Source organism: Glycine max, chromosome 3, assembly GCF_000004515.6.
Source record: "Glycine max cultivar Williams 82 chromosome 3, Glycine_max_v4.0, whole genome shotgun sequence".
In the NCBI taxonomy this organism is placed as follows: domain Eukaryota; kingdom Viridiplantae; phylum Streptophyta; class Magnoliopsida; order Fabales; family Fabaceae; genus Glycine; species Glycine max.
Window position 1 is genome coordinate 35,894,325 of NC_016090.4, and position 21,227 is coordinate 35,915,551.

Genomic DNA, 21,227 nt, shown 5'->3' on the forward strand with positions numbered 1-21,227 from the left:
ATACTAACCTCTTAATTTTTTGAAAAATATTAATGTTAACCCTTTCATTCGTTATACTTTAATCTTTCTTAATTGTTTGAAAAGCGTTGCATCGTATATCTCAACGATTGAGATTGCTGTAAATGTAAAAATGGAAAGAAAAGAATATCATGTACAATTTAGAAAAAATTCAAGAAATTTCATTATAAATTTAATCAGAGTAAACTTATTAGCGAAAAAATAACATGATAGGCTGAAATCTAACTCAATTAAGGAATCCCTTAAAAAACCTCAATAAAGGAATAACACGTGTTAGTAGGGGACATTGTTTTGAATAAAAAATAGAAAATAGTAGAAAAGTGACAAGTGAAGCATTAAGCAATGATAAGTGCAATAACAGTACGTTGCTTAATGTTTTTTTTAATAGAAAATCCATGACAAATTCCATGTTTCATGTGATGATGTGCTGCTTCTGGGGACAAACATTAGTGACTGAGCTTTTTTTGGCTTCTTTATCCCACCTGTGCATTGACACCATTGTTATCTTTATCCTCAGACTGACCAGTATTTAAACTATTATTCTTTAAGAAATTATCGTTTAATTTAAACACTTTTAATACAGTTTAACTTTTGACAACAAAATCAGGGCAACGAATGATACATTATAATTATAATCGAAAAAGCGGTATAGGAAATATTATTAAGAGTTTGTTTGATTGGTTATTGTAGTTAATTTTTTTTAATTATTTGAATATTTTACAAATATATTTAATTAAAAATGTTTAATAAATAAATTTATTTCATCAATTTATAGTTTTCTTTTATTTTACTTGAAGAGTTCAAGTAATATATTGGTATACTAACATTATGTGGTTCTGAGTAGAATTAAATCTGATTTTTTTTTCTCGTAAAGTTTATAGTATATTCATATTTTTGTGACTGAAAAAAATTGTTAAGATAATATTTTTTATTAAAGATAATTAATTAATTTTTTGATAGAGATTAGTAGTTCTTTTTTTATAAGACCCAATTTATAATATTCATTGTAATAATTATTTTTAGATAAGAAATATATTTTATTAAAAGAAAAAAGAAAGTATATTAATAAATCATTAGAAGAGAAAAATATTAATGACAATAATAGTTTTGGAAAAAAATTATAAATTTAAAATAATTTTATAGTTATCAATTCAATTAATCACTTTTTAATCTTGATGTATTAACTAATTGAGTCTTATATATAAGAATAAAAAAAATAAGTATTTTATACCTATACACAATAACCTAAAAGAAAGTAAATATAAGGTGTTAGGAATGCTTAGTACTCTCTGGAGAGTTACATTTGGTGTGATAGACTTGTTGAGACCAGGGAGTTGATTGTTGGGCTATAACTTGGTTTAAAAAATAAGGATAGTGTTATTATAGTTTTTCTTCAAAAGAGAGTCTAATTGTTGATCTCTTGATTGCATGTTGAGAGTATACGCATATATACACTTCATCTAGGACTAGTGTGGAAAGGTTAATGGAGGTACCATTGTCTAGCCTTAAGGTTGAGGATATGCAAATGTGTGACTTCACATGTGACTATGATAATTGCAAATTCTATGTTGTGGTAGCAAATACCATTGTAAGGATATCCTAATAATGTCACTAATTGCTATATGATCAATATCACTATCATCTATGTGGTTTATGACATATGTCACATTTTGACCTACTAGTTAGTGTTGGGCTTTATGTTACATCATGTTAAAGAACACATTGGAGCAGGATGGTTAAAAATCTCTATAGAGTTGAATTTGTTGCATAAGCATGAATATTGTATCATTTTGTATATTAACTATGATTATTTTGTGATGTAGTATGTCTTAATGTGTTAAATATGCAATTGTGAATATTTCTCTTGTCTTTAATTGATCATGAACAATGATATAGGTGAACTTGACACCACACTTTAACTCAAAACCTTAAGGCTTAGGTTTATGAGTCTTGTTTTCACTTATATGGTGCTTAATCTTCTCATTCTTACACGATGTGAGATTTTACCTCACACTTTTATTCCAATAATCTCTCCCTCAAGTGTGAGTCTCTTCCACATGATAGCCTCCTTCTCAACCAAAAGTCATTATCATCCACAAGTATACCATGGTGGCCATTAAAGCCCACATGTTCTAGATACTTGCATCGCCTCTCCACCTACAAGACATGCCACTTGGACCTATCGTTAGGAAGACTTTTGATATAAGGGATCCTCAGACCAAGGATCCACTGTCGTCATCTTACTTGCCTTCACTTATATGGTGTTCAATCTTCGTATTCTTATCTGATATGTAACTTCACCTTACACATGTATTCTAATAATCTTCTCCTCAAGTGTGAGTCTCTTTCACATGGTAGCCTTCTCCTTGAGCATAAGCAATTTTCATGGTGGCCATTAGAGCTCACGTGCTCTAGATACTTGCATTGCCGTTTCACCCACGAGACATGCTGCCTAAACCTATCGCCAGAAAGATTTCGATACAAGGGATCCCCAAGCCAAGGATTTACCATCTTTTTCGTCTGAACCGGTCACCAAGTTGAACCATCGACTCTGATACTAATTGTTGTGCAACTGAAAGGGGTAAACATCTGGAAGATTTACACTAATGGACTATGAGCAACCAAATAAGTGAACTTGAGACCATACTTTAATCCCAAATCTTAAGACTCAAGTTTATGGGTCTTACCTTCCCTTATATGGTACTCAATTTTCTCATTTTTACATAATTAATGTGAGACTTCACCTCACACTTGTATTCCAATAAATACCATGTTCATTAAGTTTGAAGAAACTATCATAGGACTGGTAGTGTCTAATAAGTAGTCTGGAATACTAAAAAAGTCATGTATACACATACACAAGAGATCTCACTCTGGCATGATGTCAATGAGAATAGTAATGAGTCTTATTTACTATGAACACATGAATGAATATTTGATTAACAATATTAGTATCAAGAAAACACACATTAAATAACTAGTTGAGTTGAACCCTTAGTTTTTAAAGGAATGGGTTAGTGTGTTTGTTATTATCTTGCCTTCTCCTTTTCGTCATAAATGTGTGATTTTTTTAAAGTAAAAACTGAAAAAGGTTTGAAATAAAAATTCTCTGTTTTTCTATTTTTGGCTATACAGAGGAAAGTATTCTTGAAGCCGCAGTAGCTGTTTCAATTTGATTAATAATAACCAAAAGAGCCCATAACTACCTTTTGAAAATGAATAATGGTTTTACTTCCTATCTTCTTTTTATCTCCTTTGTTGCCATGTTTAACCATACCAACACGTATGCTGATGCAAAAGGGATAAATAGAAGGTCGCTTCAATTAAAGCATCTTTTTCTGGGGATGTATTTTGCCATTCTTATCCGGTGATGAAATTATTTTTCATTGATTCAAGTTTTACAAATTATTTTAATATATTTTAACGACAATTTTATATTAAACTTCTCTAATTATTTCAATTTTGTTTCGTGTTTTATATGATTTTAAAGAGTATATATATATATATATATATATATATATATATATATATATTAAATTTTGAATAATTATATAATAATAAGACTTCTTAGCTTAATAAAAATATTTTATATACTATGATATTTGCATTGATGTCATTTATATTAAAATATATTATAAAATATACCTATCGAAATTTTAATTGCAGAACAACATATACTGATATACACCACCTATAGAACTCTATATCTTAAAGCTTTAATTTTCCAATTTTAATTTTGTTGCTTTGATGTGAATCTTGTTGAGCAACTAGAAAGTCGCTTTATTAAAATAATCTTTTATAGAACTTTTACAAAACAATCATCTTCAATCACATCTTATGTATTGATTGACATTTAGCTTGTTTGATTTTTTATTATCATCCACAAATGTTGTTAATTTTTTGTCACTGAAAATTTGAATCATGATATCTTCTTCTTTTTATTTATTTTTTCTCATCAAATTAATCTTATAATTCATTGATAAGATTGTTGAATTATTATTTCTGAATGAAACCTCCTAGAATTTAAACTTATTTTTAACAGTTTTTATTTTAAATAAGTAGTAGAACGTAGTATTTGTTTTAAATATAATAGTTTCTTAAAATTTACCATTGAATATAATTTTTTTTTACATCACGTATATAAATTTTTTATTAATTTAAAATTATTTGTTATCTTTTTCATATAAATTAAAATTAATGTAAATAAACATTTTAAATTATATTAAAATATAAATTATTTAATTATTTTTTTAATATTGTTTAATTTTAACAAAATTTGATACAAACGATATTGATATTACTTAAATATAATTCGATATTGATATTACCTAAATATAATTCAATGGTTGGATTAATAAAAATTATATTCTATATCAAGTTATAAAAATTATATATTAATTATTAAAGTTACACCGATATAATTTGATCATTCCTCTAAATTTTTTTTTTATGTTTATCTATGTTATTTTATCATAATTTTGAAAATGTTTTTAGTTGCTCTTGTGATAAAAAAATCATATATTATGCATTCAAACAATAAAAATCAGTCGGGAAAAATTGAAAAAGATAAATACCTAAAATTTAGAGACTAAGACATAAGTAACAATAAGAATAACTAAATTTTTAATTTTCGCTTTCCATTGAAGGAGCACAAAAATGTACAGATGATAGATAAATTACACGTGACGTTCCTCACTTTTCAATATTATATTATATCCATATTGACTTTGCTATCAATTGAATAGGAGCGGTCCAGAAAAATAAATAAATCAATTTAATAATTTTGCAAATTTTAACTTATCAATTAAGTATATTATTGAGGAATTAAAAAAAATAATTTTAATATCCTTTTTTCTATATAAATTAGAATAGCTATATTAAATAAGAGTACTTTTATGAATAGTATTCAATGAAAACAATTTTAATAATTTTTATTCAAAAAAATAATTTTTAGAAATTCATCTTAACCTTTTATCTCTTTCAATTTATTCTTTTCATCTTTATTACTAAACCAAATTTCAAATTTATTTTTAAAAATTTTCAATAATTAAGAATAGCCTTGTATCATAATATAAATTGTTTTATCATAAATAAAAAAATGTAATTTATATTATGAAAAATATTTATTTATTATGAATTTTAATTTATTACAAATTTTCTCTCTTATAGTGAACCAGGTCCCCCCCCCCCCCCCCCCCATAATTCTCCTTTGGATACAATCCTATTCAAGACATGGTAATATCTTTGTTATAAGGGATTTGGATTTTGGTTCACCACATTATCAAAGACTGACCTCTTTCATTAGATCTAATCCTGGTTAGTATACTTAATTATGATTATGTTTGACAAGATATTTTAGTTAATTTTTAATTTTTTTCAATAATTGAAAAACTCATTTAACTGTTCAGTAAACAATTTTTTTTAGTAATTTTTAACTTTTTTTGAAATGCTATTTGAAATAATATTTTCTTTCCTTTTTATTTTTAATTATTTATCAAATTTTTTACTTATCCTTTTTAAATAAATAATAATTCTATTATTTTTTAATCATTTTATATTTTTTAACTACCTCAACCGTTAGTTTTACCATATACTTATGATTTAATAAGTTAATTTTTTAGCTTTTAATTAATTTTTCAGTTAATTTTACTTAATATAACCCAAGTTTTTATGATTATTTATATTCCTTTTAATTTATTAACTATAGAGTAACTTAGGATCATTTGTTTAAATTTAATGATCATGCCTAAAGGAGAGAAGTACTTACAAGAAATAGATAATTGAGTCTTCAAATGCATTAACTAGAGTTTTATTCTAGCCATATACATAGGGAAAGATTTCACTTTGATGAAATCAATGACTCAAATATGAATTAATCTTTCACTTTCACTTAAGAGATTTTTTTTCGGAGACTTAAGAGATGTTCTTAATATATACTACCACAAAAAGGTGGCACTTCTTTTCTTTTTCTTCCCTAAATAAACACCAAGTAATTGGAAAAATAAATCTACACAATTAACTACGTGATAGTATTATATTAGTGGTAATTATTTTAAAATTCATCTAATGACCAGTTAGAAAGAAAAAAACTATAGAAATTAAGTTTAAAAATGAATGAAAACTAATTTTAATTCAACATTTTATTTCCCAATAACTTCCGTCCATAAGCCACTACTATTTACTATTCTCTTGCTTTAGGCAAACATGGATATTCTTTCTGTTATTATAGTTAGGCATAATTAGGCCAAATTATTTCTTAAGCTGTAATTTTTTTTTGTTTTGGTCTTTTAACTTTTTTTTAAATTTTGTTTTTCTATCTTTTATTTAGTTTCAACTTTATCTAATTTATAAATTATGACAATTTTTGTTTGTAAGAAATATCAATCGTGACAGTTTTTTTTACCACCATAATTAATAAATTAGACTAATTTAGAACCACTAAAAAGACAAATAACAAAAAAAAAAAAATTAAACCACTAGGTCGGTCCAAATGTAGAGTTTGGGATAATATGCATGACATCATAAGTTCATACTTCAATAGGAATATGATAAAGCATAAATAAAGGAACAAACTAAAAATAGAAGATAATAGAGTATCAAACAAGATAATTATACCTATTAACTACAAGAATCTTAGTGTCCTAATTTTTTATAGAAAATTTTCCTCTTATTACAAGCTCAAAAGTTTTTTTTATCCTTCGCCGACATGTTATTACTAAACAACGAAATTTGTTTTTAGGTGGCTTTGTTGGACACCTACCATTCTAAATACATGTGAAGAAAGCTGGACTTGGGTTTAGAACTTTGTCTTCCTTTTATATTTGCTGGGACTGCATTCTAGATCATTTGGAAAACCTATAACCACTGTTGGAAGGCGAGGATGTATGCAGATTTACAAGATGAACCCGATCACAAGCCAAAGTCAGTTCATTCAAATTCATTTCAGGGGATGATCTTCCTCTGCAAGAGCCTCATGTAATGTTGTACCGTTTGTACCTATTTCTCTTTTTGTCAAGTTGAATATTGATGAAAATTCTTTAGATAATCCAAGGCCATCAAATTTTGGAGGTATAGACTCTCAAGAATTTTGGCTTTTCGGATTTTATGATCACACTACAAACATGCATGTTGAACTCTTTGTTATCCTCAATGAAATAGGTTATGTTATGTTATGTATAGACTAATGAGTTTAGACATATCGTTATAGTGATAAATTCCTTAGTTATTATCCATTTAATTGAATAATAATCACTTTGGTTTCATCCGTTTGTACGATAATTGTATTTATTAAGTCACTTTTTAGTGTGCTGATATTCTTGTAAAAAAAGGGAGCTTCCACCGTTTGACATTGGTCACATTAGAACTTTATTTTGATGATATCTTATCTTGTGTAACTGCTATTGCATTGGACACAATTTTTGTTGTACGTGTGTAATTCTCTTATTTCCTTTTTCTTTATTATTAATAATAAAAAGAATACATTCGTTCAGCACATTTATTGCCGCGTATAGCCGGCAGCATCTTACCACGGGCATGAAACAAGGGGTAAAAGAAAACGAGATATGCAAATCCAAATTCTTCGAAATCATAATTTCAAACTGTGATTTTCATCTAAAGTGGTCTAGGAAATGTTGGGTTAAATCCAAATCCAAATAAAAAAAAAGCACACAAAAGCTTTTAAAAAGGTAAACGAAAGTGTTGCTAATATGGTTTTTAATTTTGATGAAGGCATAACCAAAGGAAATCAAAGGGAAAAATAAAAGCTTACAAGTTACAAAATTTTGCAATTCCAAATTCTTCGAAATCGCAATTTTAAACCCTGTTTTTATTTTTAATAAAATAAAGTGGTCAAGGAAATGTTGGGTTAATTCCAAATAAAAAAGGACACAAAAGCTTTTAAAAAGGTAAATGAAAGAGTTGCTAATATGGTTTTTAATTTTAATGAAGGCATAACCAACGGATATGAGGGGAAAAAAAAGCTTACAAGTTACAAGATTTTGCAAATCCAGATTCTTCGAAATCGCAATTTTAAACCACGGTTTTTTAATAAAAAAAAAAGTGGTCAAGGAAATGTTGGGTTAATTCCAAATAAAAAAAAGGACACCAAAGCTTTTAAAAAGGTAGATGAAAGAGTTGCTTATATGGTTTTTAGTGAAGTTTCATACTTGCATTTTTAGCTTTCTTGGAATCTCCCAGAAAATCCACATGTATGTATGGGATGCACCTCGTGCTAAAGACGGAAGAAGGTTCAATAAAGTGACATGTTATCCACCACTTTAAATCCTTTGAAGATGAAAACTTTTGAGGCAAATTTTGAATCATTTATTCAATGTCAATTGCCTATGGTTGTTGTCACATTCGGCCCTATATATGTGTAAGTATGGGTTCTTGTACCATAAAGATTGGTGGATATCATATCTTTCATGATTTAGGAAACATCTTTACCTTTACATTTTGCATTGGCTTTAAACTTGAATCAAATTATCAAATGTATGATGTAGTAACATTAATATATCGTTATCATTATTAGTAATCCCTTTTAATTTAAAGATGCTATTTCCAATTCCAGCAAACCTACTACTACATTTGATGCTGTTACCCCTATCGATAGGTGTCATCTCCAATAGTTCGTTCACCTTCTAACCAAATCTCAATTGAAAAGGAAACCGAATTTTTTTTAAAAAAAAATCTGAATTCAAAAGATGAAAGTTATCCATCAGGCGATCACAGTTTTGCAATCCCTTTCAAACCTGTCATAAACAAAAAGTAAAAAAGAACAGAAGATCTTAATGCTTTTATTTTTTTTACTAAAACGAAGTATTTTGTTTTTAAATTACTAAAATGACACTGCATCAATTTTTTTTATACTCATTAAAATAGTACCCCATAAAAAATTACTAAAATAGTACTGCATAATTTTTTTTTACTAAAAACTACCATAAATTATTTACACCAAACTAAAATTGACTTTCACATACTTGTCTTATACTGCCATATAGGTATTTTTTTTTAAAACACACTACTTTGATAATTTGTAATAAAATATGAATTTGTACGCATTAAAAAAAGTAACTTTGAACACTTTTAGGTTTTTTTTAAAATCGCTAGAAGGAGGGCTTGAACCTCCGACCTTGTGGTTAACAGCCACACGCTCTAACCAACTGAGCTATTCCAGCTTTTTACTTGCAGTATCTTAAATATTAATTTATTCTTTAAAAGAAAAAGTTAAAAACTGAGGGTTGAAGAAGTGAAAAATGGCAACAAGGACAAAACGGCTTCTTGAGAGCTGTTGTTATTATTATTCCTAACGTGTATTTCAGTTTCGAGTGAGTCGTCGTCGTCCTCGTCTCTCTTTTTTCTTTCTCCCATCACCAAACACGACACACAGACAAACGCACCCGACCAAACATTATATATATATATATATAACAAACAACAACATTCTTGTTTCTCATCTGACATCTATGCACCCACCACCTTGATCCTCCTCCACTCTGTTCGTTCGATTCCTCATTCCACCGATGGCGGGTGCACACTCCCACAGACAATCACACCACCTCCAACAACAACCCTCTTCGCGCCTCCTCTTACTCCTCACCGTCCTCCCCTTGACTCTCGCAACCCTCGCCTTCCTCCTCCAATGGCGCGGCGGGGTCACCGACCCCGTCACCCGCTGGTCACCCGATCACGATCAGTTCCCCGGCATGGCCACCACCACCACCACCACTCCCTCCCGCCACTCCTCCGATTGCGGCAAGAACCCTCTCTACCAATCACACAACCCTTCCTTCCCTTACTTCCGCGACTGGACCTTAGATTTCTCCTCTAACCTCTCCCCCAAGGTCCCTCCCATTCCATCATAAACCCAAACCCTTCATTCATTCCCCTATTTCTAAAAATTCATCATTTACGAATCCTGATTCATTGATTTCATTCTATTTTTGGAATTCAGATATGTATTACGACGAGTACTTCCGCGGGGTTGGAGCAGACGCTGCCGTGGATCTTCTACCACAAGGTCATCGGAGTCTCAAGTTTTATCCTTTTCGTCGAAGGGAAGGCTGCCTCGCCTAATGTCACTAGGGTTTTAGACACCATTCCCGTGAGACTTCAATTCCCCTTCTTTTTCTTATATTCTTCACACTGTTTTTTTATTTTTTTTTTATTTTTAATTTTATTGGATCTTTGATTGAAACCTTTTTTTTTTTTTTTTTGAATCAGGGGGTGAAGATTGTATATAGAACAAGGGAGTTAGAGGAGCAGCAAGCTAAAAGGTATTTTTTTTTTTTTCACTTTGAAAGGAAAGTTTTTTTCTTTTTTTTTTGCTTTATCGAGTGTTGTGACCGTTTGATTCAAAGGAACTTGTAGAGTATGGGATTTGAAATCTGAATGAAATAAAAACAACTTGTTTCGACAGTGTTGACTGTTTTATTAAAGTGTACTTATGTGCTAGGATGTTTTTCTAAGGTTGAATTTTGACAAGCGATCTGGATCTGGCTTTGTTTGTGTTTAGTTTGTTGATTCAGATCTTTGGTGGAGGTTTGTGTTTCGGTTATCCAATAAATAACTGTTTCTGACGTGGATTGCTATAGTCTCTTGCGTTTTTTATGGAAATTTTGTTCTGGCTTGTTTTTATCTGACTGTTTACCAATTTGGGGACATGAGGATGAGATTCAGAATAATGGATATGATCAAATAATTTTTGTCTTATGAGATCTTACTGTCATGAAAAGCATTGATGTGTTCAAGTTCTGATCCGCATACAAATTCGTTTTATTTTTTATTCTTTATCTTTTGTTATGAAAATCAACATTGAACAGTTGAATCATGGATTGAACTGTTAATTAAACTCTTTTTGGGTAAAATGATTCATTTGGAATTAGATCAAAGCTTGATTGGTCAAGGGCTCTATTGCTTTATTCTTGTTTGTCATTTAATGCCCATTCTTGTTATCTCATAATTCTCAGACATGAAACCTTTTTTTAGTAATTGTCAACTTTACCCTTCATTAATTTTCTTTCCTTTTTTATAAATACCCATTTGTCTTTGTGATTTCTACCCTGTCAGTAATTTACATATTCATAAAATGATTATATGAAGGCAAGCCTTGCATTCTTGGTACAGTGCTAGGATTCTAGGCTTGAAGAACACCCTAGCAATATTGGGAGCCATGTATTCTGAACTTTGCTCTCTTTTATATAGAATTATGGAATAAGATACAACTTGCACATCTAAGATGAAGTAAGGTTGGGTTGGTTTAACACTTTAAATATAAAATCCATTATTGGCTTCTTGTTTCACTCACAGCTTAAGATATTGCGATCAGTAGTTTCTAATAATCTTCATAGATATTTTATTCATATGGAGTTTATGGATTTTAAAATTATATGCTAAATTTCGCAACCTCTCCAAAATGTTTCCAAATATTTTTTGATAGGATGACTTGTTCCTTATTTGCGTATTTCTTTTTTCTTTATTATTTCAGCCGAATATGGAATGAGACATGGTTGGCAACCTTCTTCTACAAACCATGTAATTATGAGTTGTTTGTGAAGCAATCTTTGAACATGGAAATGGCTATTGTCATGGCAAGGGTATGAATTGTGATTTCTTTTATTGGATTATTTATTATTGTACCTTCAACATTGTAGTTTATCTTTTTATGATCTTAATTTTTGTTTGTCTGGACGAAATTTTTTCTTTAGGATTCTAGAATGGATTGGATCATTCATCTGGACACTGATGAGCTGATGCATCCAGCTGGAACACAAGAGTACTCTTTAAGACAGTTGTTAGCTGATGTGCCTGGAAATGTTGATATGGTCATTTTTCCAAATTATGTGAGTGCATGAATTTTATATAGATCCTGAAATTACTATCATTTGATATAGTTGATTGAACTGTATTATTTTTTCCCTTTTGATATTAATTGATATTCTTAATTTAGTTCTGGAATGTTATTTGTTTCAGGAAAGCAGTGTGGAACGAGATGATATCAAGGAGCCTTTCAGTGAGGTAACAGATAATTCAATTGATGTTGTTTGAAGATGATTATAAATTTAGTTCATGTTTGTAACTTCTTTTTGTTTTTATTTGGGTGGGGGGGGATCTATTAAATATCAGAAGTTTGCTGCCTTTGTTGTGCCATATTATTGTGGGTGTGGAAAATAAAATACTCACTGAACATGAATTGCAAACATTTTAAAAGCTATCTTTTAAAGAAATGAGGCAATCTCAACTTGCTTGCGCACACATTTTTTGTAGACATTCAAAAGCAGACATGCATGGGTATTCATACTCATAAAGAATTCTGTGTGTATTTTACAAAGAACCTTTTATGTAATGTTTATGATTTATTTTTAGCTAATTAAGATGCATTATTTACAATTTTATACTTCATTGGCAGAATCTTTTAAGTTTTAATGATGCCTATTGAACAGAAATAAGGCAGAAGATGACTTGGTATAATTATATGATTCAGAAACTAACAACTTGTTAGAATAAAATTTATTAAGCAGTATCTACATTTTACTAATATACAAAGTATATAAACATAAACCTAATCCACTTTGCATGCACTTTCATATCGGTGGTATTTGGTTGTTTAAAGATATGTTGTTGATGAACTTGTGATGTGGCTGTTTCAGACTTACAATCTCCAAGGTTGTTTTTTTATAATTAAATAAAGAACGAAAAGCATCTATTCGGATAAAAGCTATTGTTGTAGATCCAGATTTTTACCATGTCTAGCCTTTTTGTTTATGGTGTTGATTGTTGTTCTTTGTTCCAAATTTTTTTGTCCTTTTTGAAACCTAGTATATTTATTGACATGTTTAACTCTTTTTTATCATAGGTTTCAATGTTCAAGAAGAACTATGACCATCTTCCCAAGGATGTATATTTTGGAAATTACAAAGAAGCAACTCGTGGCAATCCAAACTATTTTCTTACTTATGGAAATGGGAAATCAGCAGCTAGAATTCAGGATCATCTCCGTCCTAATGGTGCCCACAGATGGCACAACTATATGAAGACACCTAAGTATGTTGGTCCTGCCTGCCATTCATTTATGATTGTGCATTAGAAAATACATGTGCATATATGCATTTTTACTACCAACAATATTTTATAGTTAAGGGTAGGTAATCTGCATGTAATTTGGAATTTAAAAAATGTCTAGCTGGCCTGCTGAAAGAATCATAAGAAATTTATGGGTACGCTGGTTTCAAGCTTACTGTAAACTGTTATTCTCATATTGAGTTAACTTCCAGCAAAACATGCTATCTTGTACAGGCCTTCATTGTTTTGTAGGTCTCACATAAATTTCACCCAACAATAGTGTGTTGAAACTTGAAAAAAGGGTGTTAGAGAGTGCACTGTTAGCTTCTGTTTCAGTTTGATCTTTTTCTGAAATACTTGGTAGCTGTTTACTGCTGTTAATTTGCCCGTGAATCAATTGAATAAAATGTTTAAAGCCCCAATGTTAATAGTAAAGAATGCATTATTTCTTTGTCTATATTTTACACTGACCTGTACAACAAATCTTTCATCAGTGAGATAAAATTGGAAGAAGCTGCTGTTCTGCATTACACCTACACCAAATTTTCTGATTTGACTTCAAGACGTGATCGATGTGGCTGCAAGCCTACAAAAGAAGATGTTAAAAGATGCTTCATGTTGGATTTTGATAGATCTGTAAGTACTAGTTGTCTTTTACACGCTCTAGTCCCTTCTAGTTATACTTATTACCAGTTTCTTCTAGGTTAATAAGTAAATTATTATTTGTGATTACATTCTTATAATCTAAAGATTATCTAATGGGTTTGACATTTTGATGTGTCTTTAAGGCCACTCAGTTTTCCTAGTTGAATCAGAACAAAACTTTTGTTTAGTTGTTATTTTTGTGCATGGTTATGTGAGATTCCCTCAGATTTTTTCTTAGAATCAGAATTAGTTATTTCTTGTTAACTAGTTGTGTTCTTGAATACCCTTCCCTCCTTTTATTTTCAGAATTAGTTTTTGTTCTTTACTTCCTAGCATGTTAGCCTATGTGCATTTTGTGGGAGTTTTTTTTTTTTGGGGGGGGGGGGGGGGGGGGGGGGGCACTTTATTCGTGTATGTTATATTTAGTCTGACATAACTCTTCTATGTTTGATGTAGGCATTCATAATTGCTTCAACTGCAACTGAGGAAGAAATGCTTCAATGGTAAGTAGCGATGTGAAATCTATTACATAGCTTTTACGAAGGTATTGATCTTATTATTATTGCGGGGTTACGAAGGTATTGGTCTTATTATTATTGCGGGGGGTTGGAGGTGGACAAGCAGTTGAACTTTTTGTTGAATATATGCTGTGGACACTCTAGTTGGCAATTGGCACAATACAGCAGCAGAGGCTACTGTCTTAGATTTCATTCTTTATAGGCGTAGTTTTAATTACGAGTTTCATTGGAGAGTGAATTCTAAATATATGTGGAGCTCCCTCCACCCCTCAACACACACACAAAGGAAAAATAGGTGTCACTAATTGCATAAACATCATACAATGTAAATAGAAAATATTACTAACTACTGTGAAAATAATATTTTACAATGGGACAATATTTTTATTTTTTAAATTATGATAATTGGATAGTTTGTTCATGTAATGGATATTTGCAAATGCTTAGCAAGATAAACCTTATATGCTTTATCATAAAAAGTAGCTCTCTTTATTTTACAGCATGGCAAGCTTACATATTTGATTTGGTTTCAAGTCCTAATTTATTGTCTCTTAAACGTGCCTTTTATTTTCATTTAGGTATCGTGAACGCGTTGTGTGGACTGACAAAGCACTCAACATGAAACTTATGAGGAGAGGTATCTTGGCTCGTATTTATGCTCCCATGGTAAGTTCACAAGCCTGGAATTTGCTTTCTGGTTTCTCTCCAAGCAATTTACACAGTTATCATCTGCATAGTTATTAGAAAACATTCTTAACTTTTCCACCCAAAATTTATCTTTGCAGATTATTATTCAAAGTTTGAAGGAATCTGGTGTTTTTAGCTCTCTGATTGCAAAAGCTGCTCAAACGAAGTTATCAAAAGACAATTTTCTAAAATCTGTCAAGAGTAGCAATTCTACTAGGAATTCCATATCAGAAGTGATATCTTCTAGAAAAATTGATGCTGGTGGAATATCCCAAGCAACTGCAAGAAGAATTTTGGAATTTATAGATGACTCTCTCCCGTCTGCAATCCCACCATTGTCTCCGCCCAGCCTTGATCATACTGACCTTATTATATCCTAGTTTTTTGACTGACTCATTGCCGTCGCCAGAATTTATTTTGAAGATAATCTGATTTTTGAATTGTGGGGAAAAATTAAACAAGAAAACCATAGAAGCTCTTCTGGCTGTCCATGATGAGCATTCCAGTTTTTGGATTCTTAGGGTTTTTCCCGATCATTACCCAAGCGCTTATGTAAATTTCAGGTATAGATCGTAGGCTTAGTGTAGAAATCATACAGAGGAGATTTTGCTAGCATTTTCATTGTTCTTTTTATACCTCTAATCTGTTCTCTATTTTTGGAGACATTTGGGCACATTGGTTGCCATTGTAATGGAAAATAGTGGCGGATTGTATTTTCTTATACACATTGAGAGAGACAATGATATACAAGGTGAAGATTTTCTCCCCAAGTTGGAAGTTGAAATGGTTCATGCAATGAAAATTTTGTTTTGCCAGTTTTTGCAAGCATTATAGTTGACTTCATTAGTGCCGTTGTTCTGAAGGGAATTGCTAGAGCTTATGTGCTTGCAGAATCTGTGTAGTCGAGAAAAGGTGGTCTCAACTTAATTTAAGTCTATTTGGTAGCACTTTATTTATAGACAAGCTAGAATGAAACGAATCATAATGTATGGCCTTGTTTTTTTAGGTTTATTTGGTAGCATTCTATTCGTTGGCATAACATAATGTTGAGAAAAGATGATGTCTTGTTATTTATTAGGATTTTTTTTTCCTTCTAACCATTGTAATTAGGACTTTTGTTTCTCTAGTGGAATGTATTAGGACGTCAATTAACGAGACCAAAAAGAATAAAATACACCAGGCTATTTGACTTCCTTTTTAAGTGTTCATTTTCTCTTTAGGGGGAAAGAATAATAAGTCTTTCCCCGCTCGTCTAGCACGTTTCCATTAAAAATAAAATAACCTTTCCAACTCATTCCAAAAAACTTTACGTCAATTTTACGAAAAGCGTTAATTTGAAACAAAACGAAATTATAAGGGTACTTTATGTAGTTAAAATATCCTGTTTTTTTTTTCTTTCTCTATTTTATATCTTGAACACTCAAATGTTCTGTTTGTGTATTGTCAGTCGATGGTATATTCCCTCTTGGTATAATTTGGTAAGAATATACCCATTGCAATAATTTGGTATATACCTGAACATTTTACTGGAGTTTGATTTTTTTTAATATTACAATTTATAACATAACTTAGTATGTAAATTACATTTCTACTCGACTAATAATTTTTTTTGAAACAGTACTCTACTAATAGATTTAGATTTTTCCAAACATACCTTACACATCTTATGCCTTTAAAAGTGATTTAGTATTCTAATATACTAATATATATATATATATATATATATATATATATATATATATATATATATATATATAGAGAGAGAGAGAGAGAGAGAGAGAGAGAGAGAGAGAGAGAGAGAGGGAGATACCTATGTCCAGTCAGCTATATATTGTTATTAGGCGGTTACATTTTTTTTCACATTTGAGTTTCACTTCAAAAATATTATTCCCATACTCACTCTTATGCCTAACTTACGTTTGAAAAAAAAAACTATACCTGCGTGGGGAGTAGGGGTAGGAACTTCTCTTAAATATATATATATATATATATATATATATATATATATATATATATATATATATATATAGAATCAAGTATTTTTAAAACATCACATTAAATGTTATTAGATAATCAATTTTACCTATAGTATAACTATTATAGTATTTATTAGACATAAATATAATATACATTTATTCAGCGTATGACTTTTTATACAAATTTATTAATATTAAAAATTAATTGTACAATATAAAATTAACGAACGAAGCCAGTGGGTGAACCATGCGCAACCTGTGATGAATGTAATTAAAGCAGGTGCGTTAAACACGACGACAAAGAAAAGTGCGAGAATTGGAAGGGTAGAGACGATGATAATATAAGATTATGACAGGAAATAAATTTCAGTTAATTTTTAATTTTTTTATTAATGGAAAATTTTATTTTAATAGTAATTTTTTAATAACTTTTCAGTAATTTCTAATATTTTTTAAACATGACTTAAAGTAATATATATATATATATATAAATTTTTAAATGAATCATAAATTTATTATTTTTATGTTATTTTATATTTTTTAAATATTTTAATAATTAATTTATCAAACACTTTTAATCTAATAAATTAATTTTTTAATTTTAAATTAAATTTCTAACTTGTAACTAATTTGGCCGAAATTAGTGGAAAGGAGAGATTGTACGATGAGCGCCAAACAGGAGGCAATTCAAAGTAGCTTTACAGTGATAATGTATGAACATTTTTATCAAATGCATTTTACTAAATATAAAAAGTAATTCATTTTAAATGTATTATATTACTTGGAAATTAAATAAATATATTGCATTTAATAAACATATTTCAATTTTTCAATCATAATTTTGTTAAAATAGTTTACGATCGATATTATTAATAACTAAAAAAACATATTATCTTAAATATTATATAAATAATATATATATATATATATATATATATATATATATAATATAATATAATCAATAAATCTTTATTATTTGTTTAAATATTTGTTTACAAATTTAAATTATATTCTTCATATTCAATTAAACTTACGCAACAACGCGAATATTACATAATAATGTAATTAGTGCCACATGACGATAAAACAAATATAAATCCTAAAATCCGAAATTTTATTAGACAAAAATAGGAAAGGCATCTCTCCCAATTGTTCTCTCTCATCGACACAAAGGAAGGACGAACTCCTAACGCTGCTCCTCTAAGTTGTTATTAGTTAAACCCTGAAAGAGTGTTCAAGTAAAAGATGAATGTGTAGATGCTACAACTTTTTTTTTTTTTTTGTATTCTCCTGTTCTATATAATAATATAAATACATAATCACATACGTACATTCTGCATGCATGTATGCCCCCTTGGTGAATCACATCAAAAGTTTTATTACAAGAGATCCAACACACTTACAAACAGGATAATTGTTGTTGCGGATCTTCTGGTTAGAAAAATGCTTCTAGTTATCATGCACCAGTGCCCTAGCTTCCTTTTAACAATCTTCATGTTATATCTTAGTGTCTTTGTATTTTGTCTTTAGCTTTCTGAATGATAAAAAAACTATATCATGCATTATTCTTTATTTATGATTCTCTTTAAAATGTTTCATCTTTTTATTTTATTTTTAAATAGTATGTGTGATTCCATATAAAAGAAATGTTTATATTAAAAATGTTCTTTTCGTAGTGGTTTTGTTTTGGTTTATGTGGTTCCAGATTTTGTTTAATTAATAAGTATTGGTGTGGTCCTAAACAATAGTAGAAAGCTAAACCATGTAGATTTTTTTTGGGTGATATTTTCGAAACTTTTCTCTGTTTGTTTCCATGTTTAGGAACCTTCAATCTCCATGTCTTGTTAAAGCTAGCCTAGCAGAGTGCCCGAGTACTTTCGACATGGATGGAATTGCATGCAAGACGATAAAGATGATCCATCAATGTCTTTAAAAGAGAAATCCTTTTGAAAAAGTAAAAAAAAAAAATACAAAAAAAAGGGGATTGAATTGGATTTTTAAAATTTTGTTCTTAACGTACAATTTTTTTTTTGAAATAAAGCCTAAGAGCTGAGACAAGTTTTGAAATAAGAATATGTTTGAATATGTTTTTCAATAAACACTTATAAAAGAAGAAAATAAGAAGATATATTAAATCGATTTTTTTATAAATTAAAATTTGTTTATGCATAAGTAAAAATAAAATTTTTGATAAATTAAATAATAGAACTTTTATAAATTGATTTAAATATAAGATAATTTTAAATTGAGAAAAATTTAATTAATTTTATTTTTTCCTTTTCCTTTAAGTGCTTATAGAAAATTTTATATAAACAAAACCAAAGTTAGAGAATATATGTCTAAAATCAAACAATTCAATTGAACTTCTACATTTAAGGCTTAATTTTACGTCAATATATAGATCCACTTAGATGCTATATTAAGTTTTAATAAAACTTCTTAATTTCATAATTGATTGAAAGAAAGTAATTGAGTTTGGTTCTTCAAAATTCTTAACCGTGTTTATCTTATAATTTGTTAATTCAGTGTAGTATTTTTTTTTATTCGGTGGAAAAATAATTCAGTGTAGTATATGAATATCAAGCTATCACTTATGTAATGGTAATTAATCTTTATATATGAATAATAAGATATAAACTCTATTCAACAAAGAAACATTTTATTATGTTGAAATTGAGAAATAACAAAAGGTTAAAATATGGAATTCATCATAGTCTTAATTATGAATTTAATTACTTATAAAAAAATAGAAATACTATACAAAACAAGAACCAAATATCCATTAAAAAAAAGTATAAATGAATGCAAATACAGTCAAACGTTTTGATAACCCATTTTATTTTCTAATGTGCATGTTACTTCCTTGCAACGGAACTACCTAGCTAGCGGTTAACAAGATTAATTAAATGTTGAAAAATATTTATTTTCGTCTTTCATCTTATTTTCACTCTATTAAATTATTTAAACACATTATTACAAAATAAACCTTTAAATAAATTTTAAAACTGACTTTTGCTTTAAAATAAATTTACATGAAATAAATAGATCAAATTTAATCCATATATTTGAAAATGGAAGCTACGCTTGTTTAGTTTCCACAAAGGATAAAAAATACATCAGTGTTCACAAAATGGTAGACCAAAACCCATCTTTTTTTTCTAATCTGCATGTTACCTCCTTGCCAGGGAACTGTACGTGGCTAGCTTGTGGGTAAGAAGACATTAATTAAATGTTGAAAACTAATATTCAATATGTTCATTTTTTTTTCTTTGAACACATTTACATACTCCATATAGTCTTGAATATTTTTCTTTATTTTATCACATATATCGTTTAAATAATAGAAGAAAAAAAATTTACCATCCATAATTGTCTCCACCCAATATATATATAATACTGATGGTCTATAAGAAAAAAAATTATCGCGCTCTTTCTACATTTTATTCTTTCCTTCGTCATTTTTTTGCCCCACTCTATTTCATTGGATGAGCATTTATCATTATTCTTAAATGTTTTGAACACTAACAAGAGAGAGGGAACTTGACGTGTGAAGTCGACGATACACAAATCACTAAGATATCCATCGATCATATTGTGAAAGCTGTTATTGTTGTTCTTCTAGCTTAGCTAGGTACGTAGTGGCTGCAGGTGCTTGACGTCAGTAGTGTGATTGACGCCATAGAAATTGGAGAAAAAAAATCTAATGGTTCAATATACAAGCCGCCTCATCAATAATACTAACATTTAAGATCCAAAAATTATCCAATTTTGTTTTAAAAAAATACACGTGTCACAATTTGGTGTATTTGGAGAATAAAAGACATCCAACTATTTTGTTTCTTGAGGTAGTAACTACAAAGTTACAATTGAACCAAAATCAACTGCACCCTCACGCTACAAAACAACGGCAAATTTACGGAGGAGGGTTGGTTTTAGAAACTTTTTATTGAATAGGGTCTCATTTATAAGAAATTACGGGGGGGGGGGGGGGGTTTGTTTTCTACGTTGGTGCCGCCATTAACACCGGCGGGAAGCTTGAACCGTCAGTGACAATGGCGGGATAGGGGCTGACTAGGAGAGAGGGGGAGGGGTGCCGCCAGCAGCAATGGCGGGATGGGAGGGGATAGGAGAGAGAGAAGTGTCCCGCCCTTGGAGATGGCGGGATAGGAGAGAGGGGGTGGTCCCGCCCTTGAAGCTGGCAGGACAGGGTGCAGGCGGTACCGCCACTGGCGGTTGCGGGACAGGGGGAGAGAGGATCCGCCAGCTCGAAAGGCGGGATAGGCTTGGTCTGCACCTCTGAACAGCCTGCAGCAGCTATCTTCAC

At 29.9% G+C, this 21,227-nt stretch overlaps 1 protein-coding gene and 1 non-coding gene across 2 annotated transcripts; one reads left to right on the forward strand and one right to left on the reverse strand.

Moving 5' to 3' along the window:
* Positions 1 to 9,120: 9,120 nt before the first annotated feature.
* On the reverse strand, positions 9,121 to 9,194 carry TRNAN-GUU (transfer RNA asparagine (anticodon GUU)). The gene has a single exon. It is a non-coding gene; the product is annotated as a tRNA-Asn (tRNA).
* Positions 9,195 to 9,304: 110 nt separating this feature from the next.
* On the forward strand, positions 9,305 to 15,697 carry LOC100806614 (glycosyltransferase-like At2g41451). The gene is made up of 11 exons (XM_014773740.3): positions 9,305 to 9,860; positions 9,971 to 10,120; positions 10,240 to 10,292; positions 11,504 to 11,612; positions 11,724 to 11,858; positions 11,989 to 12,033; positions 12,872 to 13,059; positions 13,572 to 13,713; positions 14,179 to 14,225; positions 14,819 to 14,906; positions 15,026 to 15,697. The coding sequence occupies exons 1-11, from the start codon at positions 9,540 to 9,542 to the stop codon at positions 15,305 to 15,307; spliced, it is 1,560 nt and encodes a 519-aa protein (XP_014629226.1). The 5' UTR covers positions 9,305 to 9,539; the 3' UTR covers positions 15,308 to 15,697.
* The last annotated feature ends 5,530 nt before the right edge of the window (positions 15,698 to 21,227 follow it).

Excerpts from the sequence above, each read along its gene's own strand:
- LOC100806614 (XM_014773740.3), top strand. The coding sequence starts at position 9,540 with ATGGCGGGTGCACACTCCCACAGACAATCACACCACCTCCAACAACAA. Across the intron at positions 11,613-11,723 it reads TGGCTATTGTCATGGCAAGG|GATTCTAGAATGGATTGGAT; the intron begins GTATGAATTGTG and ends TTTTTTCTTTAG. Across the intron at positions 13,060-13,571 it reads AACTATATGAAGACACCTAA|TGAGATAAAATTGGAAGAAG; the intron begins GTATGTTGGTCC and ends ATCTTTCATCAG.